The 26,456-nt window shown below is 44.2% G+C and overlaps 2 protein-coding genes across 4 annotated transcripts; both read left to right on the forward strand.

Moving 5' to 3' along the window:
• Window positions 1-429: 429 nt before the first annotated feature.
• Window positions 430-4,632, forward strand: LOC115136719 (G protein-activated inward rectifier potassium channel 3-like). Its single transcript, XM_029672441.2, has 3 exons — window positions 430-1,816; window positions 1,935-3,030; window positions 3,247-4,632. The coding sequence occupies exons 1-3, from the start codon at window positions 1,670-1,672 to the stop codon at window positions 3,588-3,590; spliced, it is 1,587 nt and encodes a 528-aa protein (XP_029528301.1). The 5' UTR covers window positions 430-1,669; the 3' UTR covers window positions 3,591-4,632.
• A 597-nt stretch (window positions 4,633-5,229) lies between these two features.
• LOC115136721 (transmembrane protease serine 5) lies at window positions 5,230-26,338 on the forward strand. Of its 3 annotated transcripts, XM_029672448.2 has the most exons (13): window positions 5,231-5,477; window positions 6,756-6,906; window positions 7,390-7,476; window positions 7,772-7,885; window positions 20,914-21,049; window positions 21,296-21,409; window positions 21,520-21,563; window positions 22,748-22,910; window positions 23,112-23,296; window positions 23,482-23,580; window positions 23,728-23,870; window positions 25,746-25,898; window positions 26,038-26,338. In XM_029672448.2, exons 1-13 carry the CDS (start codon window positions 5,475-5,477, stop codon window positions 26,044-26,046), a joined length of 1,401 nt encoding a protein of 466 aa, XP_029528308.1. In that variant the 5' UTR covers window positions 5,231-5,474; the 3' UTR covers window positions 26,047-26,338. The 3 variants fall into 3 exon arrangements, with proteins under 3 accessions (XP_064880505.1, XP_064880506.1, XP_029528308.1); XM_065024433.1 differs by lacking the exons at window positions 25,746-25,898; window positions 26,038-26,338 and having other exon boundaries at window positions 5,230-5,477; window positions 23,728-24,098; XM_065024434.1 differs by lacking the exons at window positions 20,914-21,049; window positions 21,296-21,409; window positions 21,520-21,563; window positions 25,746-25,898; window positions 26,038-26,338 and having other exon boundaries at window positions 5,230-5,477; window positions 23,728-24,098.
• The last annotated feature ends 118 nt before the right edge of the window (window positions 26,339-26,456 follow it).

A 26,456-nucleotide genomic window follows, 5' to 3' on the forward strand; every position in this document is an offset into this window, starting at 1 on the left:
TATTCACATGCACTACAGGAATATGTTCAATATTTGAATATGTTAGAAAATATCCAAATGTAAATCCATGATGGTTGGGTTAATAATAATAATAATAATAATAATAATACATTTTATTTGCACCTTTCAAAATACACCAAGGAAACATAAAATAGCAAAAATGAACATGACAATAAAAAAGGGTTGTGTTTTCCTGTCTCACTGTAGCATGCAGCTGAAGTCATGACAGGTGGTTTGGTGACCCTTAGTGGCACAATGCCAGACTAACAGCTGGGTGGGTTTGACTAGCTGCTACAGATGAGGGAAGGGATAAGTCGCTGCCTCCCTGCCCTCCCTCCCTCTGCTCTACCACACATACTGTTGTGTCCAACACTAAGCAGAATGGCAGCCATACAGTAACTGAATCCAGTCAATAACAAGAGGGAATTTTTCATCACAGGTACTACCTTTGTTTATGTTCTTGTTTCTATGTTTATTTGTAGGTTTGGGATGTGGTGGTATAGACCATAGCAATGCTGTGTTTACATTTTAGAATGGAAACTCAGTAAAAATGTCATTCTAACTTACTGAATCGAAAAACCAGTGGTGTAAAGTACTTAAGTAAAAATGCTTTCAAATACAACTTAAGTCGTTTTTTGGGGTATCTGTACTTTACTTTACTATACTAATACATTCCTAAAGAAAATTATGTACTTTTTACTCCATACATTTTCCCTGACACCCAAAAGTACTAGTTACATTTTGAATGCAGGAAAATGGTCTAATTCAATATTTATACTTTCACTTTTGATACTTAAGTACATTTTAGCAATTACATTTACTTTTGATACTTAAGTATATTTATGACCAAATACTTTCAGACTTCTACTCAAGTATTATTTTACTGGGTGACTTTCACTTTTACTTGAGTCATTTTCTATTTAAGTTACCTTTACTTTTACTCAAGTATGACAATTGGGTACTTTTTCCACCACTGCGAGAAACAAAATCAAATGGAAACACAGCATTGCTATGGTCTATACCAACACATATACTTCCACCAGCAGGGCATAGTGACAAGACAACATGACTTGGATATAGTAAAGAAGCTCCTACATTGTTTCCAATGATGGAAAAGTCCACTAGTGTATTATGATTGTGCTGACATAGAACTATCCTGTCCTGTTTATGTAGTTGATGAGCATGAGATCCACCAAATGTAATGGAGCCATTTTGAAAAGATGAAAGGTGGGCTAAATTTAGTTACACATGTGCAAAAAGGATTATCTCCTCTGTAATCTCATGAAATCCATGGTCATGCTCTGTAGACGAGCAGATTGATTAAGAGCTGGTGATAATGTAATCTCCTCTGTTTAATTAGTGTGAGCATGGTGGGCAGCTAAAGCAAACCACATTACACACCATCTGGACTGGAGACTGACTGGAGCAGCAGCCCTGCTCTTATCCACCCTCTCCATCGTTAGTTTTTACAACAAGACACAAACAAGGACATGTCAACGCTTGCTCTATGTTCTCAGACTGGATACAAATGTCATCCTGCACACATCATTAAAAACTATTATTGTTAACAGGATTTTTGAACCTGCGCAGGTGATAAACTTTTTTCTAGTTTGTCTTGTTGACGGTATAAACGGTGGACACTCCTGTCGGTTTGTCTCGGTTTCCAGCCATGTTCTCCACGGTGATCTCCAACAGCTGTGCACTCTATGGGGACTATGGCAACTATGGACCTCCCCCATACCCCAGGAAGAACATCAGACCCAGAGCTTCACTTCGACACAACCCATATAACCCATACAGGCCATACCTGAGGAGGGTCAGTATAACATCCCAATATTCACTGCAAAGATGACTGGTTTATTATTGTGTTGTTATCAACATCTTCACTGTTCGATTTCAGATGACACCTTACTGTCTTGATGTCTTCATTGCAGGTGGACACAAGAGTATCTTTAGCCAATCCCAATAAAATCTCCAGGACCACCAGTAGGGGTCAGTATGTCACCATGCCTGTTCACCATCCAAAGCTGCATCCACTGCCGGTCAGTCAGAGGATCATCCAATCACAGCACAAAGCAAGACAGACCAGGAGTGCTGAGAGGTTCTCCAGTTATGATACAAGCTCCTGGATTGGGAAAGGCTCTAGTAAACCTAATAGAGGGAAGAAAACACAGAACAAGGCCACATCTTCTTCTTCCAAGAGTACAGGAGACATAAGACACAAGAGTTCCAGTTCTAATGGTCGCCAGCACCATCGCTACTTCACCAAGGATGGCATGTGTCGTGGCTCATCATACAGTTCCAAGAACAAGATGTGTGACCTGATCGGCACCCTGGTGGATCTGAAGTACAGCTGGATCCTATTTGTCTTCACCCTGTGCTACACCGTCACCTGGGCAGCCTTCGCAGAGCTCTACTTCCTGGGAGCTTGGCTGCGTGGTGATATGGAACACATACAAGACCCGCAATGGCAGCCATGCTTTGAGAAACTGGACAGTTTCCATTCGGCCCTCTCTATCTCCATGGACAGCCAAGTCATCAACGGCTACGGCTCTAGAGTGGTCTCAGCCAACTGCATGGACGGGCTGGTTCTCATGATGGCACAGTCCATCATTGAATCAGTGTTAGACACCCTGATGCTGGGCTGCATCCTGGCCAAGCTAGCCAGGCCTAAGAGGAGGCTGCCCACTCTGTTATTCAGTCAGCACTGTGTGGTCTCTGAGAGGGATGAGAGGCTGTGCCTGATGTTCAACGTCAAGACTCTGAAAGAAACACACATGCTGGTGGCAGAGATAAGAGCCAAGCTGATCAAATCTCACCATACCAAAGAGGGAGAGTTCATCCTGTTGGAGCAGAGAGAGCTGACTCTGGGGATGGGGCCAGATGGAACCAGGCTGTTCACAGTGGAGCCCCAGACCATGGAGCATGTCATTGATGAACAAAGTCCTCTCTGGGGCATCAGCGCTGACTCTTTAGAGTGGGATACCTTTGAAATTGTGGTCATGGTGGACGGAGCCATTCAAGACGCAGGTTTGTGCTGAGAGGTGGGGAAATCTGGAGTTGGAATAAAATAACTGTTTGGGCTATGTCAATCAGCGCAAAAAGGACCCCTGTTATTTTTCAAATTAATGGTTGTGAGTTATTTATATGTTATCATTATCAAAACATGAATAAAGGGACCTACAGTATCCTTAATGCCTGGTTCGGACAGCAGATGTATATAATATAATATGTATTTCTTCTCAGGCACAGCCTTCCATGTGAGGACCTCCTACACAGAAGATGAGATTTTTTGGGGACAGCGCTTTAAGTCACACAAGCCACTAGAAAAGAGGGGGATTGGTTCCAATCACAAGACCTCTGATAAGAACTATAAGGTCCAGACTGCCACACACAGTGACAGAGAGATGGCAGTGAGACAAAGACATGAGAGATCTCCTGGACACGACACAGACTCTGTCCCCTCCAACATGCCTACAAGGAAAGTACATTACCAGTATTTATCTGATCAAATGTTACTGTGCAACTCAGTCACTAATAACATTGGCACAGGAACTAAGAAACTTAGTAAGAATGAGTTCTTTATATAAATATTGACATTTGACATGTTGGCATAGAAGTGTTAATCAAAGTTTATGAAATCAAGCCACACTGTACATATCCATCAGAATGTTTATACAATGTAAATAAACAAATGCTGATTACCAATATCTAAAGGTGCCATTTATACATCTAATTGATCAAACTTTCTGAATACTAATTTGTAAACGTGAGAACAGCACTTGTGTGATATACAGTTACAATTATGCTGATTGTATTAGTTCTTATTGGTCTCCTTACAGTATGCGAGAAATAACAAAAGGTATCTCACTGTCCATACATCAAGCTCTCCCAATTAAGATTTAAATGATGAGTGTCATTTAATGATTGTATTGCCGTGTGCTGTGTCGATTTGATAAACGGACAAATGAATGTCAGTGTTACTGTCTATTCACCAGCAAAGGAGATATCAAATTCACATACCATCATAGACTCTTGCCAAAGTTGATATTTATGTAAATTTACAGTATGTGTTACAATTCCCTTTAATCAATCCATTATGTTTTTGGATGTAAACCCACACTCATTCCCAGTCTGCATGTCAACACACAGTATTAGTCTGCCACATCCACCTCAGGTCACAGTATTCAGACAGACAGACAGACAGACAGACAGACAGACAGACAGACAGACAGACAGACAGACAGACAGACAGACAGACAGACAGACAGACAGACAGACAGACAGACAGACAGACAGACAGACAGACAGACAGACAGACAGACAGACAGACAGACAGACATTTCATCTGACAGTGATTCAGGTTAACCAAAGAGATGCAGGCCGTTTCCGGGATGCTGCTTGGACAGTCTGAATGTAAGGAATGTTTTCCCTGGCAGTTATCCTCCTCACCTGGCTCTCCCCAGGCCTGATCCCATACCATGCCCATGGGAGACAGTGCATATCAAAGGTACCTTCTGCTGGCTGCCATTCTAGATGGCAGATTAAATCTACAATTTTTTATTAGGAACACCTTGATGTTCTCAACTTAAATAGATGAGACTGGATTAATTAAGCTTGCTGTAAGGTAGAAGATACATTTTCAAAAAATACTTCTTACCCATACTTAACTGTAAACAGATTTTAAAAAGTCCAAATTGTATCATGTTTTAATTAACATATTTATTTGTATATCCTTATCAAATAAAATATGATTCACTCAAAAAAAATGTAGTCAGTTGGTTATTTTTTGTACTGCACCTGATGCAGAGTAAATTGTATATACTGTAACAGGTATCCAGAAATAATTGTTTTTTAATAATTCATAACAAAAACTGTACAAATGCATTTATTTGTTCATTTTGAGAGAGAAACCGAAAATCTGTCACCTCACCAGTAGGCAGAACAGTGTTCATTTTGTTCTGGAGTGGCCTGGTGAGAGATGTGATACCTTTGGATTCCAAATTAGTCTGACTGGGATTGACGTGATATGAAGCTTTTCAACAATCTGTAATTATGACCTTTGCTCATGAAGCTACAACATTCAGCCAATAATGTTCTGTCTGTCAAGTGGATGCTCTGTTGGCACAGGTAAGGGTGTTACTAAGCAACCTGTGCCTCTGCCTGCCCTATCAGTGGCTTGTGGGGTATCTCTGGAGATGTTCCCTCCTACAAATAACTGGTTGAGCCTGCCTCCATAGGCCCCATGACACCCTTGGCAAAACAACAGGTTCATTCAACAGCGCAGAACCACTGCTGACCTCACTGTCTCTTTGTGAAGGGAAAATCCAGAGTTGCATTCTGTGAAATGGCAAATGGTCGACCAGCTGCGAGCGGAGCGCATCTCTGTCTCTAACCTAACACAGGCCTACAGATGAGCGCTGAAGAGCCCACTGCCACACTCTCCTCTGTACAACATAACATACAAGGGAAACATGGTAAGACTCCAGGCATATATCTATGTCTCTCTCCTTACCCCTATTTACTTTCATTATCACCTTGATACCTTCTCTGTTGCCCTCTGTCTTTAGGCAATCGACTCACTCATTGAGTGTCAACATCACTGATAACAGATGTTGTTTTCATAATGCCTCTGTCTATTTCCTTTACATGTACTAGCTGTTGTGCGTGTTGTTTAACAACAACTATGATGATTTATTAATGGGTTTTAATCATCTATTGTCAATCCTCATAATGTATTTCAAGTACATGTACATTGTGTACTTTTTCCTAATGTACATGTATTATCTACTAGACAGCTAGAGGGTAACTTAAAGAGAAATATATGCATACAGTGCATGTGTTAACATACTGCTGTTGATTCTAGGGGTAAATTACAATGTTTAAGCATCATGTTGGAGTAGATGGTTTTTAGATGGGATTTGTAAATATATAATGCCATCCTATTTTCCCACAATATCTCATTGCTTGAGCTAGAAATACCCTGTAGTATGTGACATTTTTGGTTTTAATTATGTCTTGCAATAGAAAACAATTGTAGGTAGTCTGATTCACCTGCATGTGAAATACCTTCTGCATAGGTCTGGTACTGTGTAGAGTAAATTTGATTTATTTATTTGATTTAACCTTTATTTAACTAGGCAAGTCAGTTAAGAACAAATCCTTATTTACAATGACAGCCTTTCCAGGCCAAACCCTAACCCGGACGACGCTGGGCCAATTGTGCGCCGCCCTATAGGACTCCCAATCACAGCCGGTTGTGATACAGCCTGGAATCTAACCAGAGTCTGTAGTGACGCTTCTAGCACTGAGATGCAGTACCTTAGACCATTGCGCCACTCGGGAGCCCAAATCCATATGTCTGAAGCACAAGTATGACACATTGGCTGGGATTCTCACATATGGCTATGAATGATACATTGTGCTTCAGTTCACACACCTGGACACCTGTGACATTATCTACACACCGTTACACACCTGCCATTCAAATTCCATACACCTGGACACCTGTGACATTATCTACACACCGTTACACACCTGCCATTCAAATTCCATACACCTGGACAAACCCTCCGGAGATCTCTTGTTTCACAGTCATCCTAATGAAATATGTTTGATAAAGGGGATGAATAAGGAGGCGTCCGTGTGTGTAGAAGGGGAGGGTAGTCAGCCAGGAAGAATAGGTTATCTTCATATCCAGTGTTCCAGAAGACTGATGTGAATAGTGTGTGTTCTATTCATCACATCTGTTGCAGAATCTTGATGGAGATACATTATCTGTGATTGAGAATCCTGTGGCAGTCAGTCATTCTTTCCACCCAGAGAAGACAGGATTGGGAGAGGCCCGAGGAGCTCAGAGTCAGAGCTGCCATGCCTGGCTGAGAGGAATCCATTCTACAAACCACAGTAAGGTCAATGCCTGGGTGGTGCACTGTCTAATAGGGCTGAAACCACAGGCTATCATTAGTTGACAACATTATCCAATTAGGACACAAACAAGGCATGCTATATAAAGTCTTATCTAATTAGAGTATATAGCAGCATTAAGCTTTAGTACTTTAGTATCTCATGGTCTTAAGTTAAAGTTGTACAGTACACATCTACAACTCACAGCTGCCATGCAGACTTTATATACTGTAAATCAGTTGATTACGACACTGCCTGTGAAATGTTAAGCGTTCATCTTTGTCACTGGTCAAGTTCCCTACATGTGGAATGCTTTGTTCACATCCTTAGTTGTGTGCAGGTTGTAGACTGTGTAATGGCTGTTACAGGCTGTGCCGCTATCTCTTCCACTCTGTGTCAGTGTGACAGACAGCTAACATGCCTTTTATCAGTATACCCAGGCCAGTTGATATCTTATCAGTGTCTAATTCAGCTGTTCTCCAGTGTCAGCCAATAGACTGGTGAGAGTACTGGCTGCTGTGTGTGCAGTAGGACTTCTCGGAGGCTTAGCAGTCGGAGTGTGGTTCCTAGGTGAGACATCCTGCAAGTGGCAAATCATGGAGTATGAAGAGAATGATGACATGTTCAATGTTCTAATGTTTGTGCAATACAGATTCCTTGCTGTGGTGGATGAAAAACAGAAGTAACCCCACATGTCAGAATATAGAACACTGTATTTGAATGTTTTACAATGTGTCTGTTATAGCTGATTAACTATGCATGATAATCATGTCTCACACAATGACAGAGCTAGATTAAGAACATCTTTTTTTACATCCACTACGACTATAATTCACTCTGCATGTTGTTGTTTTCCCTCCCACAGTCAGGTTGTTGTTGAGGCCTACCTCCTCTCAGAGCCCAGCAGGGCTGGGGGACACCAAGGAGACGTCCTTCTGTAACGTGACTGAGGACATCTCTGTGGCTGACCCCAGGAAAGGTCTGTGCCTCTCAGCCCCTCACTCACCACATAGACTGTCATCTTGGCTGTGTGATTGTCTATGTCCCAAATAACAGCTTATTCCTATGTAGTGCCCCATAAGCTCCAGTCAAAAGTAGTGCACTAAATAAGGTATACAGCGCCTTCCGAAAGTATTCACACCCCTTTACTTTTTCTACAGTTTGTTGTGTTACAGCCTCAATCTAAAAGTGATTAAATGTAGATGGTTTTTGTCCCTGGTCTGCACACAATAGCCCATAAAGTCAAAGTAGTTTTTCAAAAAATATATGTTTATTACAAATAAAAGCTGAAATGTCTTGAGTAAATATGTATTCAACCCCTTTGTTATGGCTAGCCTAAATAAGTTCACGGGTAAAAAGTGCTTAACAAGTCACATAATAAGTTGCATGGACTCACTCTATGTGATATGATAGTGTTAAAAATGATTTTTGAATGACTACGTCATCTCTATACTCCACACACATTTGTCCCTCAGTCGAGCAGTGAATTTCAAACACAGATACCACAAAGACAAAGACCAGGGAGGTTTTTCAATGCAGCGCAAAGAAGGGCACATATTTGTAGATGGGTAAAAATTAAATAGCAGAAATTGAATATCACTTTGAGCATGGTAGAGTTATTAATTAGGCTTTGGATGGTGTATCAATAACCCAGTCACTACAAAGATACACGTGTCCTTCCTAACTCAGTTGCCGGAGAAGAAGGAAACCGCTCAGTGATTAACGTTCCCGCAGGCTAAGCTCCAATTGTTGTCTGCATTGTGGAGCTGTAGGGCTTTACATAGCCACCTGCCCAGTAAAGAGACCTGAAGCCTTAGTAGGTACAAGTACTCTGGTGAGTCTGACGGGGAACCCTTTGTCCCATTACCTAAACCTTTATGTGAGCTTGCTGTTGGGAGACCAGTCTAAGTCTCTCCGGGAGCTTATTGACTCTGGGGCAGATGAGAGTTTCATGGACGCTACTCTGGTCTCAGAACTAAGTATCCCAACTCAACTCCTCTCTGTTCCCATGGATGCCAGGGCACTAGACGGCCGCTCCATTGGTAGAGTCACGCACAGCACAGTTCCCATTAATATGCGGGTATCTGGAAATCACAGTGAGTCAATTCAGCTCCTCTTCATTGAGTCCCCTCACATACATGTTTTGGGTTTTTCTTGGCTCCAGAAGCACAACACAGATAATGGCTGGACTAGGGGTTCCATCCTGGGTTGGAGCTTGTTCTGCCATTCACACTGCCGGACACAGCCTTCTCCGAAACATCTGCCTCCAGGGTTAAGTACGTTCTCGGATCTCTCTGCCGTGCCCACAGAGTATCATGACCTCATGGAGGTTTTCAGCAAGGCTCGTGCTACCTCCCTTCCTCCACATCGTCCTTACGATTGTGCTATTAACCTCCTTCCAGGCACCACACCACTTGAGGCCAGCTATATTCTCTTCTGGTCCTGAGACCAAGGCCATGGAGGAGTACATCGAGGACTCACTGGTTTTTGGGAGCATTCGCCCTTCTGCCTCTCCTGCCGGCGCAGGATTCTTCTTTATGGGGAAGAATGACAAGACCCTGCGTCCATGTATTGATTACCGGGCCCTCAATGACATTATGATTAAAATCGGTACCCTCTACCACTCCTCTACTCAGCTTTCGAACCTCTCTACTATATTTTCCAAACTGGACCTTCGAAATGCCTACCACCTTGTGCGGATACGCAAACGAGACTAGTGGAAGACAGCTTTCAACACTACCAGTGGACACTATGAGTACCTGGTTATGCCGTTTGGACGGCATAACATAGTATAGTGCCCTGGTCAACGATGTACTCCGGGACATGTTGAAACGTTTTGTTTTTGTCTACCTCGACGACATCGTGGTTCTCTCTCGTTCTGCCCAGGAACACATTCTCCATGTTCGACAGGTCCTTCAGCGTCTCCTGGAGAATCAGTTGTTTGTAAAGGCTGAGAAGTGTGAGTTCCACAGCTCCACCATCTCCTTTCTGGGATACATTATTGTTGAGGGGAATGTTCAGATGGATGAGCACGGTGCTGGATTGGCCCCAGCCCACATCCAGGGTGCAGCTACAACGGTTTATGGAATTTGCACATTTCTACCACAGTTTCATTCCGAGCAACAGCAACGTGGCAGTTCCCCTCTCTGCACTCACCTCTCCCAAGGTACCATTCATATAGTCTCCAGCAGCGCACAAGGCTTTTGGGGATCTAAAGCAACATTTTACTACTGCTGCCATCCTTTCGACGTGGGAATAGGGCCGTTCTTTCTCAGTGATCCATCCAGGACCAAAAGCTTCATCCCTGTGCCTTCATGTCCCATCGTCTCAACTCTGCAGAGAGGAACTAGGATGTTGGGAACTGAGAACTCCTAGCTGTTAAGATGGTTCTGGAGGAGTGGAGACACTGGCTGGAAGGGGCGGAACATCCATTTCTGGTATGGACGGATCATAAGAATTTAGAATACCTCCTCACTGCCAAGCGCGTCGACCCAAGGCAAGCATGTTGGGCTATGTTATTTATCAGGTTAAATTTGACTTTCTCTCGCCCAGGGTCAAAAAACGTGAAGCAGGATGCTCTATCCCGTCTGTACAGTTCCACTGCCACTCCGTCTGAATCAGAGACCATCCTCCCTGCCTCTTGTTTGGAGGCTTCTGTTGTTTGGGAAATTAAGGCTCTGGTCCGCAATGCACAATGTTCCCAGTCAGACCCTGGGGGGGTGTTAACCGGCTGTTTGTTCCTGATTCAGTCCAGTCTCAGGTCCTGGAATGGGCTCACTCCTCCAGGCTTACCTGTCATCCTAGTACTCGTCAAACTCTGTCTTTCCTCCGTCAATGCTTCTGGTGGCCCACCATCGTTCCTGATGTCTCGGCCTTCATTGCCGCATGCATGGTGTGTGTGCAAAGCAAGACTCCGCGGCAAGCTCCGTCTGGCCTCCTACAGCCACTCCCTGTCCCTCTTTGCCCCTGGTCCCATATTTTCCTGGATTTTGTCACTGGGATTCCTCCATCAGATGGCAACACCACCATCCTGACAGTGGTTAACAGATTCTCAAAGGCCGCCCATTTCATCCCTCTTCCGCAGTTACCTTCAGCCAAGGAGACGGCCCAGTTTATGGTAAAGCACGTCTTCCAAATCTATGGACTCCCGGTTGACATTATCTAGGACTGGGGTCCTGAGTTTTCGTCCCAATTCTGGAAGGCGTTCTGCACTCTTATCGGGTCATCAGCCAGCCTGTCTTCTGGGTTTCATCCTCAATCTAACGACCAGTCGGTGTGAGCCAATCAAAATATGGAGACAGCACTCCGGTGTCTTGTTGCCAGTAACCCCACCACCTGGAGTCAGCAACTGGTCTGGGTGGAATATGCCAGAAACATTCACCCCTGCTCGGCTACAGCACTATCCCCCTTCGAATGCTCCATGCGGCATCAGCCCCCGCTCTTCCCAGAGCAAGAAGTTGAGGTCAAGATACCTTCAGCCCAGATGTTCGTCCACCGCTGTCGGCATACCTGGAAAAGAGCTCGGGTGACTCTTCTCAAAACCACCTCCAGGTATCGTCGACAAGCGGACCGCCACCGGACTCTGGCTCCTCGCTGTTGGGCAAAGGGTATGGTTGTCCACTCGGGACCTACCCCTCCGGGTAGAATCCTGTAAACTTTCCCCTCGTTTCATTGGTCCTTTCCCCATTCTAGAGTCATTCGTCCCACTGCTGTCCATCTGCTGTTGCCCCATACCCTCCGTGTTCACCCTACCTTTCAAGTGTCCAGGATTAAGCCCTTGTCTCACAGTCCTCTGACTTCTGTTTCTAGGCCCATCCCTCCCTCCTGTGTCATTGATGGCAAGCCAGCGTATACTGTGAGAAGCCTCCTGAAGGTTCAACCACGGGGCAGGGATTTCAAGTACCTGGTTGACTGGGCGGGTTATGGCCTGGAGGAGAGGTGCTGGGTTTCTGCTAAAGACATCCTGGACCCGGACGCCTATTGGCGTCCCTAGAGAGGGGTGGGGGGGATCTGATAGGTATGCACCCTGATAGGACACCCTGATCTGTTTTACCTGTCCTTGTGACTGTCTCCACCCCCTCCAGGTGTCGCTTATTTTCCCCGGTGTATTTATCCCTATGTTTCCTGTCTCTCTGTGCCAGCTAGTCTTGTATGTTCAAGTCAACCAGCATGTTTTTCCCATGCTCCTACTTTTTCTATTCTCCTTTTGCTAGTCCTCCCGGCTTTGACCCTGGCCTGTTTCTGGACTCTGTACCAGCCTGCCTTGACCTTGAGCCTGCCTGCAACTCTGGACTCTGAACTGGTTTTGACTTTTTGCCTGTCCATGACCATTCTCTTGCATACCCATTTGGATTATAATAAATATGAAATACTCAACCCATCTGCCTCCCGTGTCTGCATCTGGGTCTCGCCTTGTGCCCTTATAGTTATGTTCGGTACAAATCAAATACCGCACATTACTGAGTGCCACTCTCCTTATTTTGGTGGCTGTATCATGTTATGGGTATCGTTAAGTTTTTCAGGATAAAAAATAAATGGAATGGCGCTGAGCACAGGCAAAACTCCTAGACGAAAACCTGGTTCAGTCTGTGTTCCACCAGACACTGGGAGATTAATTCACCTTTCAGCAGGACAATAACCTCAAACAAGGCCACACCTACACTGGAGTTGCTTACAAAGAGTGTTAAGTGTTCCTGAGTGGCCGAGTTACTGTTTTGACTTTAATCTACTTGAAGAATTTTGAAAAGAATAATGGGCAAATGTTGCACAATCCAGCTGTGGAAAACTCTTAGACATTTGCCCAGAAAGACTCACAGCTGTAATCGCTGCCAAAGGTGCTTCTATAAAGTATTGACTCAGGGGTGGGAATACTTATGTAAATGAGATATTTCTGAATGAAATTTTCAGTAAATGTGCTAACATTTCAAAAAACATGTTTTCACTTTGTAATTATGGGGTAATTGTGTGTAGATGGGTGAGATTTTTTAAAATTCATTTGGAATTCAGGCTGTAACACAACAAAATGTGGAACAAGTCAAGGGGGTATGGATACTTTCTGAAGGCACTGTAGGGTATGATTTGGGACACACTTGATTGGTCAGGCAGAAAGTAGTTTTATGGTTTATCACAACATTTGTTGTGATTTATTTCATTCAACCTTTATTTAACTAGGCAAGTCAGTTAAGAATAAATTCTTATTTACAATGATGGCCTAATCAAAGGCAAAAGGCCTCCTGCAGGGACAGGGCCTTGGATAAAGTAAATACAATAAAAAATATAGCACAAAACACACATCACAACAAGAGAGACAACACAACACTACATAAAGAGAGACCTAAGACAACATAGCAAGGCAGCAATACATGACAACACAGCATGGTAGTAACACAACATGACAACAACATGGTAGCAACACAATATGGCAGCAGCACAGGGTACAAACATTATTGGGCACAGACAACAGCACAGGGCAAAAAGGTAGATACAACAATACATCACACAACGCAGCCACAACTGTCAGTAAGAGTGTCCATGATTGAGTCTTTGAATGAAGAGATAAAACTGTCCCGTTTGAGTGTTTGTTGCAGCCCGTCCAGCCCCTAGCTGCAGCGAACTGAAAAGATGAGCGACCCAGGGATGTGTGTGCTTTGCGGACCTTTAACAGAATGTGATTGGCAGAATGGGTGTTATAGGTAGAGGATGAGAGCTGCAGTAGATATCTCACATAGGGGAAGTGAGGCCTAAGAGGCTTTTATAAATAAACATCAACCAGTGGGTCTTGCGACGGGTATACAGAGATGACCAGTTTAGAGAAGAGTATAGAGTGCAGTGATGTGTCCTATAAGGAGCATTGGTAGAAAATCTGATGGCCAAATGGTAAAGAACACCTAGCCGCTCGAAAGCACACTTACCTGCCAATCTATAAATGATGTCTCCGTAATCTAGCATGGGTAGGATGGTCATCTGAATCAGGGTTAGTTTGGCAGCTAGGGTGAAAGAGGAGTGATTACAATAGAGGAAACCAAGTCTAGATTTAACTTTAGCCTGCAGCTTTGATATGTGCTGAGAGAACGACATTGCACCATCTAGCCATACTCCCAAGTACTTGTATGAGGTTACTTCCTCAAGCTCTAAACCCTCAGAGGTAGTAATAACACCTGTGGGAAGAGGGGAATTATTTTTACCAAACCACATGACATTTGTTTTGGAGGTGTTCAGAACAAGGTTAAGGGTAGAGAAAGCTTGTTGGACACTAAGAAAGCTTTGTTGTAGAGCATTTAACACAAAATCCAGGGAGGGACCAACTGAGTATAAGACTGTATCATCTGCATATAAATGGATGAGAGAGCTTCCTACTGCCTGAGCTATGTTGTTGATGTAAATTGAGAAAAGCGTGGGGCCTCGGATCGAGCCTTGGGGTACTCCCTTGGTGACGGGCAGTGGCCGAGACAGCAGATTTTCTGATTTTATAGACTGCACTTTTTGAGAGAGATAGTTAACAAACCAGGCCAAAGACCCCTCAGAGACACCAATACTCCTTAGCCAGCCCACAAGAATGGAACGGTCTACCATATCAAACGCTTTGGCCACGTTAATAAAAAATAGCAGCACAATATTGTTTAGAATCAAGGGTAATGGTGACATCAATGAGGACCTTTAAGGTTGCAGTGACACATCCATAACCTGAGCGGAAACCAAATTGCATACCTGAGAGAATACTATAGACATCAAGAAAGCCAGTCAGTTGATTATTTACAAGTTTTTCCATCATTTTTTAAAAAACAGGGCAAAATAGAAATAGGCCTTTAACTGTAAGAATCAGCTTTATCTCCCCCTTTAAATAAAGGATGAACCGTGGCTGCCTTCCAAGCAATGGGAACCTCCCCAGAAAGGAGAGACAGGTTAAAAAGGTCAGAGATAGGCTTGGCGATGATAGGAGCAGCAACCTTGAAGAAGAAAGGGTCTAAATCATCTGACCCAGATTTTTTAAGTTTAAGGAGCTCCTTTAGCACCTGGGACTCAGTGACTGCCTGCAGGGAGAAACTTTGTAGTGGGGCAGGGGGGAAAGAGGGAGAAGCATTGGGGATAGTCACATTAGAAGGGGTGGGAGATGAGGAAATGTTGGACGGGCAAGGAGGCATGGCTGAGTCAAATAGGAATCCTGACTTAATGAAATGGTGATTAAAGAGCTCAGCCATGTGCTTCTTGACAGTAACAAGCACATCATTAACATTAAGGGACATGGGCAGCTGTGAGGAGGAGGGTTTATTCTCCAGGTCTTTAACCATTTTCCAGAACTTCTGTGTAACCCTTGTGTAGTCTTAACATTCTGTATACTTATCTTGTCCTAAGGGTAAAAAAAATGACCCGCCTTCACGTATCCCCTAAAATAAAGCATCTTAATTTAATTTTAATCCCCAAATCTAGTTTGCATGAAGAAAAAACCTGTCATTCATTACAAACTTTGTGAATATCTGGGTTTTCCCTCTTCACAATGCAGAAAGACTGCATTTAATCAGTGGACACCACTCATTTTATAACAACACACCTGGCATAATGGTTTTCTTTACTAAAGTAGAGGTTTATTATTATTATTAATGCTAAAGATACTGCATAGGTGTAAACATATTTTTTTTTGCAAGCGATAGCACTTGTATAGCTTAAGAAAGTAGTAGAAATGTGCAGAAAGTAGTTTTGAATGCATTTCATTGAAGGGAAACAATAACAGTCTGGAACTTTTTTGGCAACATAGTGATATATTCTTATATACTGTACAATGAGGAATACAACTACAAAATACTAGTCTTCTCCCATTTGTTTAACCATTGCCCCCACCCACAAGGTGTATAAACAACAATAAATAAGGATAAAACAAGATAATAAATACAAAACAAAAATGTGAAGAACATAAATCAATCAACTCTAATTATCACATGTAGGACAGTATGCAAGTGTGTGTGCATGGACTTTGCAGATGTATTTCTCACATGTGTTTTACAGTCCTTCTTTGGGGGGCAGAATTGGCATCCCCCCCTCTTGCTTGCCCCAGCTGCAGCCTCAGGTGGATCAGGACAAGATTCAGTCCCCTGAACAGCTTTCAGAAGCGCTGCAGAGAATGCTGGGGGGCGCTCCCTTCTCTGAATGTGTGGGGTTACAAGTGCCTTTCCCAGCTGCTCCAGGAACACCCTCCTCTTGTTCCGCTTATCAGCCATCCAGGTAGGGTTGACCTTGTTCCATATCACGAAGGCATTGTATGAGGACACATCAATGATGTTATGGAAAATGATCAGGGGCCAGCTGGCAGTCATCCTCCTGCAGCTGTAAGTTCCATTCACCTTATCCAGGTTGTCCACGTCTCTTTTGTTGTGGTTGTAGTCCAGGATGATGGCTGGCTTCCTGTCCTCACAATTACTGATCTCAGGCATTTTGCGCAGTGTGCTCAGGAGGACCACATTCTTGTTCTTCTTTGGGAGGTAAGAAACTAGAGTGGTGGTGGGGGTGTAGGCAAAAGTTGATGAGAAGGCCTCTCTCCCCCTTGTTGCGAGGAGTGCAGGGGGGAGCTCAGGCTTGTTCTTTCTAACTGTGCCAACCATGGTGATCTTCCTCTGCAGGAGCTGCTGGCTGAGTTCATAAGAGGTGAAGAAATTGTTACACGTGACATTGTGCCCCCTCAGTTCATCTGTCACATCAAGCACAACCCACATCCCCTGGTTCTTCTCCGGGCCTCCACTGGTCAGCTTCCCTGTGTAAACTTGCATCTTCCAAGCGTAGTTGAATTGTGCGTCACAGGCCACCCATATCTTGATGCCATACCATGGTGGCTTGCTGGGCATATACTGCCGGAAAGAACAGCGACCTTTTGACAAAAGAGATTACTATCAGTAATTAGTGTCAGTGTCACAGAAAACAATCACATAAATCAATTATATTACAGCAATACATAATAAAATGAACATTGAAAATCATTTACCAGTTGCTCATCTACTGTTATTTCAGGCACAGGGTTGTAGAGGTATGGCAGACGCTCCACCCACTTCTCCCAGACCTCTCTTATGGCCGTCAGTTTGTCTCTCACATGTCTTGCAGGTCTTGACTCAGGGTTTTCAAATCGTAGCATTCTTGAGAAAGTGTGAAAGACTTTCAGTGGCATTGTGGTACGGAAAATCGCCCTTCCACTCTCTGCAACCCAGAGACTACATGTAGCCTCACCTCGGGACCTATACACACCCGCTAAGATTAGCAGCCCTATGTAGGCATGCAGGTCAATCTCATCCATCCTTTTCCAGTTGTCTCCAGGATTAATTTTTCAATGGCTGGTGTGATGAACATGTAGAATGTTGAGGCGATGTCTTGCGCATGGGCAACTGCATGTCTTGTGGGCCTTGGGGTCATCATTATGACATTTTGCACTGCCATCCTGTCCTGGTTGACATATGGTGACAAGGGCCATGTTATTTTGCTGTTCTTTGACAAAAATGTCTCTCTTTCAACTTGGGGGATTTCTTATTCATCTGAAGATGATGCATCGTGCTCTGGGTTACATTCTTCCCCATCTTCTTCTTCAGATACATCCTCCTCTTCTAAATCATTGTTCTCTTGTTCCTCCTGGACATCTGAAAAAATCTGATCTACGACCTGTTGTGCACTGAAACGTGCACTCATGGCTTCAGCAAAGGGAGTACTGGAGGAACTGCCAGCTGCAGAAACTTTATAGCCTCTGACCATTCCCCATTAGTAAACAATGCTTTCAAGAAATGTTTATTTTGTCTGAAATTGTTTTTATTTTGTCTGTGAACTTGGGTCATGTGTGGGGTCGTGGAGGGGAGATGCTGCTTATGCACAAGAAATGTTTTGTTTTGCCTGAGTTTAATCAGTAGCACACATAATCTCAATTTCTCATTGTGTGTGTGTGTCTTTGTGGTTTTGTGGTGTGTAAATTATTTTACTGCCAGGTCAAAAATTACCCAAAGACAATATTTGTACCCTGGTGTTGTACAGCTTTCATGGAAATATGAACAAGGGCGATGTTTCACTTTTTCTAATGTTGGGGTCGCTCTAGCAAAAGTCATCAAATTTCAAATTGAAAAATATAATTTAGGGGGTTTTCTCTGCTGTTAAACATAGTAGCGGGTCATGTTTTACCCTTAAGACAACACAAGGGTTACAGTAACTAACTTTCTCCTTCAGGATAGCCTGAGTGCACTTATTTCTCATTTGCCTGAACGATAGCCAGTCAGCCTGAGTATGCGTGTGCCGAGCCTTTCGCCAAATGCAATTCTTGAGGTGGAGTAACTCTGCAAGATCACGGTCGAACCAGGGGCTGAACCTGTTTTTAATTCTCATTTTCTTTATGGTGGCGTGTTCGTTAAAAAAACCCACTGAAAATATCAAAAGAAGGTCCAAGTGTCTTCGACAGAGCTGATTCTAGACCATTTTACAAAGGCCAGTTCATGAAGGAAGGCTTGCTCATTGAAGTGTTTTAGCAAGCATCTATGACAAATCAGGACAGGTTGTTTCACTGAGCAGCCATTATGAACACAGACTGTAAAACAGTGATCACTAAAGGTCCTTACAGAAAACACCAGACTGATACCTATCAGGATTATTTGTGAGGATAACATCGAGGAGAGTAGCCTTTTCTGGGTGTTTGGAGTCATACCTTGTGGTAATAATCTGAGAAAGATTTAGGGAGTCCCATTGCTTTAGGACTTGGTCAGGTGTTATTTGTATGTCCCAGTTTAGGGAACATAGCAGGACAAATTCAGACTTCAAATCAAAATCAAATCAAATGTTATTTGTCACATACACATGGTTAGCAGATGTTAATGCGAGTGTAGCGAAATGTTTGTGTTTCTAGATCCGACAATGCAGTAATAACCAACGAGTAATCTAACCTAACAATTTCACAACAACTACCTTATACACACAAGTGTAAAGGGATAAAGAATATGTACATAAAGATATATGAATGAGTGATGGTACAGAACTGCATAGGCAAGATGCAGTAGATGGTATCGAGTACAGTATATACATATGAGATGAGTAATGTAGGGTATGTAAACATATAAAAGTGGCATTGTTTAAAGTGGCTAGTGATACATGTATTACATAAAGATGGCACGATGCAGTAGATGGTATAGAGTACAGTATATACATATGAGATGTAGGGTATGTAAACATTATATTAAGTGGCATTGTTTAAAGTGGCTAGTGATAAATTTTTTACATACATTTTTCCATTATTAAAGTGGCTGGAGTATGTTGGCAGCAGCCACTCAATGTTAGTGGTGGCTGTCTAACAGTCTGATGGCCTTGAGATAGAAGCTGTTTTTCAGTCTCTCGGTCACTGCTTTGATGCACCTGTACTGACCTCGCCTTCTGGATGATAACGGGGTGAACAGGCAGTGGCTCGGGTGGTTGTTGTCCTTGATGATCTTTATGGCCTTCCTGTGACATCAGGTGGTGTATGTGTCCTGGAGGGCAGGTAGTTTGCCCCCGGTGATGCGTTGTGCAGACCTCACTACCCTCTGGAGAGCCTTACGGTTGTGGGCGGAGCAGTTGCCGTACCAGGCGGTGATACAGCCCGACAGGATGCTCCCAATTGTGCATCTATAGAAGTTTGTGAGTGCTTTTGGTGACTGAATTTCTTCAGCCTCCTGAGGTTGAAGAGGCGCTGCTGCACCTTCTTCACCACCACGCTGTCTGTGTGGGTGGACCAATTCAGTTTGTCCGTGATGTGTACGCTGAGGAACTTAAAACTTACTACCCTCTCCACTACTGTCCCGTCGATGTGGATAGGGGAGTGATCCCTCTGCTGTTTCCTGAGGTCCACGATCATCTCCTTTGTTTTGTTGACGTTGAGTGTGAGGTTATTTTCCTGACACCACACTCTGAGGGCCCTCACCTCCTCCCTGTAGGCCGTCTCGTCGTTGTTGGTAATCAAGCCTACCACTGTAGTGTTGTCTGCAAACTTGATGATTGAGTTGGAGGCGTGCATGGCCACGCAGTTGTGGGTGAACAGGGAGTACAGGAGAGGGCTCAGAACGCACCCTTGTGGGGCCCCAGTGTTGAGGATCAGCGGAGTGGAGATGTTGTTACCTACCCTCACCACCTGGGGGCGGCCCGTCAGGAAGTCCAGTACCCAGTTGCACATGGCGGGGTCCAGACCCAGGGTCTCGAGCTTGATGATGAGTTTGGAGGGTACTATGGTGTTAAATGCTGAGCTGTAGTCTATAAACAGCATTCTCACATAGGTATTCCTCTTGTCCAGATGGGTTAGGGCAGTGTGCAGTGTGGTTGCGATTGCGTCGTCTGTGGACCTATTAGGGCAGTAAGCAAATTGGAGTGGGTCTAGGGTATCAGGTAGGGTGGAGGTGATATGGTCCCTGACTAGTCTCTCAAAGCACTTCATGATGGCGGAAGTGAGTGCTACGGGGCGGTAGTCGTTTAGCTCAGTTACCTTAGCTTTCTTGGGAACAGGAACAATGGTGGCCCTCTTGAAGCATGTGGGAACAGCAGACTGGGATAAGGATTGATTGAATATGTCTGTAAACATACCAACTAGGTGGTCTGCGCATGCTCTGAGGACGCGGCTAGGGATGCCGTCTAGGCCTGCAGCCTTGCGAGGGTTAACACGTTTAAATGTTTTACTCACGTCGGCTGCAGTGAAGGAGAGCCCGCAGCTTTTGGTAGCGGGCCGTGTCAGTGGCACTGTATTGTCCTCAAAGCGAGCAAAGAAGTTGTTTAGTCTGTCTAAAATTGTCTTTATAACAGTACATATGTTAATTCAGAAATTCTTTAACAACTTCTACATGGTCACAGTCAGTGGAAAGGAGTGGAGGCTGTCTATCGACCGACATCAAAACATGAAATAATGATCTGTTTATATTGACTACATTATTTATTGGATATAAGCTGCTTAACATTTCCCTCTCAAACAAGACCACAGTTCATTACTGTTGATCTAGTTGGTCTCTGGAGGGATTATTTTCTATCAATCAGGTTCAGTGTTTTACAGAATCAGCCCGGAGAACTCTCTCTTGGAGATCCAGCTAGAGAAGGTGCCCACCTGGCTGCCTGTGTGCTATGAGAGATGGAACTCTTCCCTGGGGACCCTGGTCTGCCGCCAGCTGGGATATCTAAGGCTAGTCTACTAAAACCATTTTCTTACTACATAGCCCAAGCATCTTGGGAACATACTAGGCTATTCACCTAAACATAAGGCTGATTGCTCCCAGTTAATGATGGATTATTTAATGCTCTGTTAATACCTCTGTTAATACCTCGTTTATAGGCTTGCCTTATGCCCCATCAGACATTACTTTTTAAAAGGAACACTCCCATCTTGCCTGCTTTTATAGAAGATATAACTGATTTATTTTCTTTTCAGACTGACCAAGCAAAAGGGGGTGAACTTAACCGACATCGGACCAAACTACACAGATGGCTTTATACAGATTACCTCCGAACACAATAGCAGCCTGGAAAATATATGGCAGTTAAGGTATGGCAGCTGTCTGAGGAGATAATGCATTACCTAATGATGCAGAAATAATGGATGTGCTATAACAAAGTTATGAAGGTTTTCTAATGTACCTACTTGTTTTTATTTAGGGGGAGTTGCGTCACAGGGAAGGTTATAGCTTTGAAATGTTTTGGTAAGTTTCTGCAGGGTACTAACAACACTAACATAATAGTGGATTAACTTGTACATTTGTGCATCTCACACACCGGTAGGACCCAATGACCTTCATATGACCTCTCAGTCATGACTTCATAGCGCTACACATTGGTCCACCACCCAAAGGACATCCAGCCAACTTGACACAACAGAAGGAAGCATTGGAGTCAACATGGGCCAGCATCCCTGTGGAACGGTTTCGACACTTTCGAGTCCAAGCCCTGACGAATTGAGGCTGTTCTGAGGGCAAAAGGGGGTGCAAGTCAATATTAAAAAGCTGCTCCTAATGTTTTGTACACTCAGTATATACTGTACGGTGATGAGTTATCTCAATACAATGTACGTAAAGTAATCTGGGTAAAAGATGTTCTTCACCATTCGGCCATCAGATTTGCCACCAATGCTCCTTATAGGACACATCACTGCAGTCTATACTCTTCTGTAAACTATTTACCTCTGTATACCCGTCGCAAGACCCACTGGTTGATGCTTATTTATAAAAGCCTCTTAGGCCTCATTCCCCCTATCTGAGATATCTACTGCAGCTCTCATCCTCTACCTACAACACCTGTTCTGCCAGTCACATTCTGTTAAAAGTCCCCAAAGCACACACATCCCTGGGTCGCTCATCTTTTCAGTTCGCTGCAGCTAGGGGCTGGACGAGCTGCAACAAACACTCAAACGGAACAGTTTTATCTCTTCATTCAAAGACTCAATCATGGACACTCTTACTGACAGTTGTGGCTGCTTTCTGTGATGTATTGGTGTCTCTACCTTTTTGCCTTTTGTGCTGTTGTCTGTGCCCAATAATGTTTGTACCCTGTGCTGCTGCCATATTGTGTTGCTACCATGTTGTTGTCATGTTGTGTTACTACCATGCTGTGTTGTCATGTGTTGCTGCCATGCTGTTGTTGTCTTAGGTCTCTCTGTATGTAGTGTTGTGTTGTCTCTCTTGTTGTGATGTGTGTTTTGTCCTATATTTTTATTGAATTTATTTTAAAGTTTTAATCCCAGCCCCTGTCCCTGCAGGAGGCCTTTTGCCTTTTGGTAGGCCGTCATTGTAAATAAGAATTTGTTCTTAACTGACTTGCCTAGTTAAATAAAGGTTAAATAAATATAATTTTAAAAATGCCTTCATGTTTGTTTCCTGTGCCTGTGTAGAGTGTGGGACCCGGGCTAAGCTTCCCAGGATAATTGGGGGAGTTGAGGCTACCTTGGGAAGGTGGCCCTGGCAAGTTAGTCTCTACTACAGCAACCGACACACCTGTGGAGGCACCATCATCACCAGCCAATGGGTGGTCACAGCAGCCCACTGTGTGCACAAGTAAGACCCCCAAGGACCCCTCGGGATAAGAGGTTAGATGTTTGAGGTCAAAGGTCACTGACTCATGACAGTGTAGTGATGACTAGGGACAGTAATAGCTCTCACTTTATTTTGCTCAAAGTCAGTTATACTTTATACAATTGAGAATTGGAGAGCCATCTATTCGATATAAATTGCTTTGTGTCTTTTTTTCACATTCAGCTATAGGCTACCACAGGTGTCCAGTTGGGTGGTCTACGCTGGTATTGTCACACGCAGTTCAGCTAAAATGTCTCAGTACATTGGATATCCAGTGGAAAAGATCCTCTACAACAAGAACTACAATCCCAGGAGCCACGACAATGACATTGCTCTGATGAAACTGCGAACCCCACTGAATTTCTCAGGTGACAGGGAACTTGATTGCTTCTGTTTTGAATGCACCACATAGTCCTTTGGCTGACTGGAACACTCAACTATATTATTACAGCAATCAGTTCCAAACCATGTTCCAATATTACTGAAATTAACTTCAAAAGGACCTACACTGTTTTCTAATATTGTTAATATTCTCTTAAATTGTATTTTTTAGATACCATCAGGCCTATTTGTCTGCCACAGTACGAGCGTGATCTTCCAGGAGGAACACAGTGCTGGATCTCTGGCTGGGGCTACACTCAACCGGATGATGGTATGACTATGTTAAATGAATAATAGAACTTAAATAGAATAATTTAATGTATCTCTATCAGTGGTTCAATGTTTTTTTCATAGCACAAAGTCAGTCACGTCCTAAAAATAAGAGGTATATTTACATTAGTTTGACTTTCTTTGACAGTTCTCATCCCTGCCACGCTAAAAGAAGCTCCGGTCCCACTGATAAGCACCAAGAAATGCAACAGTTCCTGCATGTACAATGGAGAGGTCACCCCCCGCATGCTCTGTGCTGGATACACCGAGGGCAAAGTGGACGCATGTCAGGTTAGTTCAGAAACAGTTCCTGCATGTACAATGGAGAGGTCACCCCCCGCATGCTCTGTGCTGGATACACCGAGGGCAAAGTGGACGCATGTCAGGTTAGTTCAGAAACAGTTCCTGCATGTACAATGGAGAGATCACCCCCCGCATGCTCTGTGCTGGATACACCGAGGGCAAAGTGGACGCATGTCAGGTTAGTTCAGAAACAGTTCCTGCATGTACAATGGAGAGGTCACCCCCGCATGCTCTGTGCTGGATACACCGAGGGCAAAGTACACAGGTTAGTTCAGAGTTCCTGCATGTACAATGGAGAGGTCACCCCATGCTCTGTGCTGGATACACCGTCAGGTTAGTTCAGAAACAGTTCCTGCATGTACAATGGAGAGGTCACCCCCGCATGCTCTGTGCTGGATACACCGAGGGCAAAGTGGACGCATGTCAGGTTAGTTCAGAAACAGTTCCTGCATGTACAATGGAGAGGTCACCCCCGCATGCTCTGTGCTGGATACACCGGAAAGTGGACGCATGTCAGGTTAGTTCAGAAACAGTTCCTGCATGTACAATGGAGAGGTCACCCCCGCCCCCGCATGCTCTGTGCTGGTACAATGGATACACCGAGGGCAAAGTGGACGCATGTCAGGTTAGTTCAGAAACAGTTCCTGCATGTACAATGGAGAGGTCACCCCCCGCATGCTCTGTGCTGGATACACCGAGGGCAAAGTGGACGCATGTCAGGTTAGTTCAGAAACAGTTCCTGCATGTACAATGGAGAGGTCACCCCCCGCATGCTCTGTGCTGGATACACCGAGGGCAAAGTGGACGCATGTCAGGTTAGTTCAGAAACAGTTCCTGCATGTACAATGGAGAGGTCACCCCCCGCATGCTCTGTGCTGGATACACCGAGGGCAAAGTGGACGCATGTCAGGTTAGTTCAGAAACAGTTCCTGCATGTACAATGGAGAGGTCACCCCCGCATGCTCTGTGCTGGATACACCGAGGGCAAAGTGGACGCATGTCAGGTTAGTTCAGAAACAGTTCCTGCATGTACAATGGAGAGGTCACCCCCCGCATGCTCTGTGCTGGATACACCGAGGGCAAAGTGGACGCATGTCAGGTTAGTTCAGAAACAGTTCCTGCATGTACAATGGAGAGGTCACCCCCCGCATGCTCTGTGCTGGATACACCGAGGGCAAAGTGGACGCATGTCAGGTTAGTTCAGAAACAGTTCCTGCATGTACAATGGAGAGGTCACCCCCCGCATGCTCTGTGCTGGATACACCGAGGGCAAAGTGGACGCATGTCAGGTTAGTTCAGAAACAGTTCCTGCATGTACAATGGAGAGGTCACCCCCCGCATGCTCTGTGCTGGATACACCGAGGGCAAAGTGGACGCATGTCAGGTTAGTTCAGAAACAGTTCCTGCATGTTCAGAAACAGTTCCTGCATGTACAATGGAGAGGTCGCCCCCCGCATGCTCTGTGCTGGATACACCGAGGGCAAAGTGGACGCATGTCAGGTTAGTTCAGAAAACATACCTGAGTTCTTCCTCCTGTGGCTTGTTTTATGAAGAGATTTACCAAAGGTCAGAGAGTTGTTTCTTACAAAAGTAGAATTGGTTCTTGATAATGAGAATATTTTCCCCCAGGTGTCCCCATTACTGTTCTGAATTATCAAAGACAAATCTCATTAGGCATGCGGGCACACCAGCTTTATTCCTAGGCCCAACCGATCAAATTCAGTTGAGCTCAGGTTTCAGTATTTCACAATATCCCCTAAATCACTGTGACTTAACAATATCTCAAACCCTAGCAATCAGTGTGGTGGTCTGGTAACCAGTGTGATTGACAGCAGTGTGTATCTGCTCCTGTCCTCTTCCCAGGGGGACAGTGGGGGTCCTCTGGTCTGTCAAATTGACAACGTGTGGAGACTGGTGGGGGTGGTGAGCTGGGGTACAGGCTGCGCTGAGCCCAACCACCCCGGAGTCTACACCAAGGTGGCTGAGTTCCTCGGCTGGATCTACGACATGATTGAGGTAAACGTACACTAACTCTTCGTTGCATAGGCCTACGTGTTGATTTTCTACATATCAGGAACACATCTGCTGTGCACTTCTGTTTCTCCTCTTGAAATGGCATAATACTGTATATTACATTTTATTTTTCCATCCGTAGAGCTACTGAGGAGGAAGAGGAATAAGACAGTGGATGATCAGGGAGACTCATGTATGACCAGAACAGCAAACTGAAACATAAGATGCTCCTGACATTCTTCCTCCTGTACTATATCTGTCATTTTACCTCCTTATAATGGCCATGTTTATTGCAGAAATGCATACATTATTTAGGAAATAATTTTATACTATTTGTTTGTCATACATTTTATTTTTAGCACCTGAATGAGAACACATTTATATCATATATTTGTCTTGTAATGAAAATAAATTATGCTTCATATCTAAACATGTCATTTGTTTCTCTGGTGTGATGAAACAGGTTTATGTGTCTGGGCCATCATGTCTGAAGGATGCAGACACTGTTCACCGCTGAGTGCAAAGTAGTAGCACCTCTCTCCTGTCAGAAGAGGGCGTGCA

This window comes from Oncorhynchus nerka, linkage group LG11, assembly GCF_034236695.1.
Source record: "Oncorhynchus nerka isolate Pitt River linkage group LG11, Oner_Uvic_2.0, whole genome shotgun sequence".
NCBI lineage: Eukaryota > Metazoa > Chordata > Actinopteri > Salmoniformes > Salmonidae > Oncorhynchus > Oncorhynchus nerka.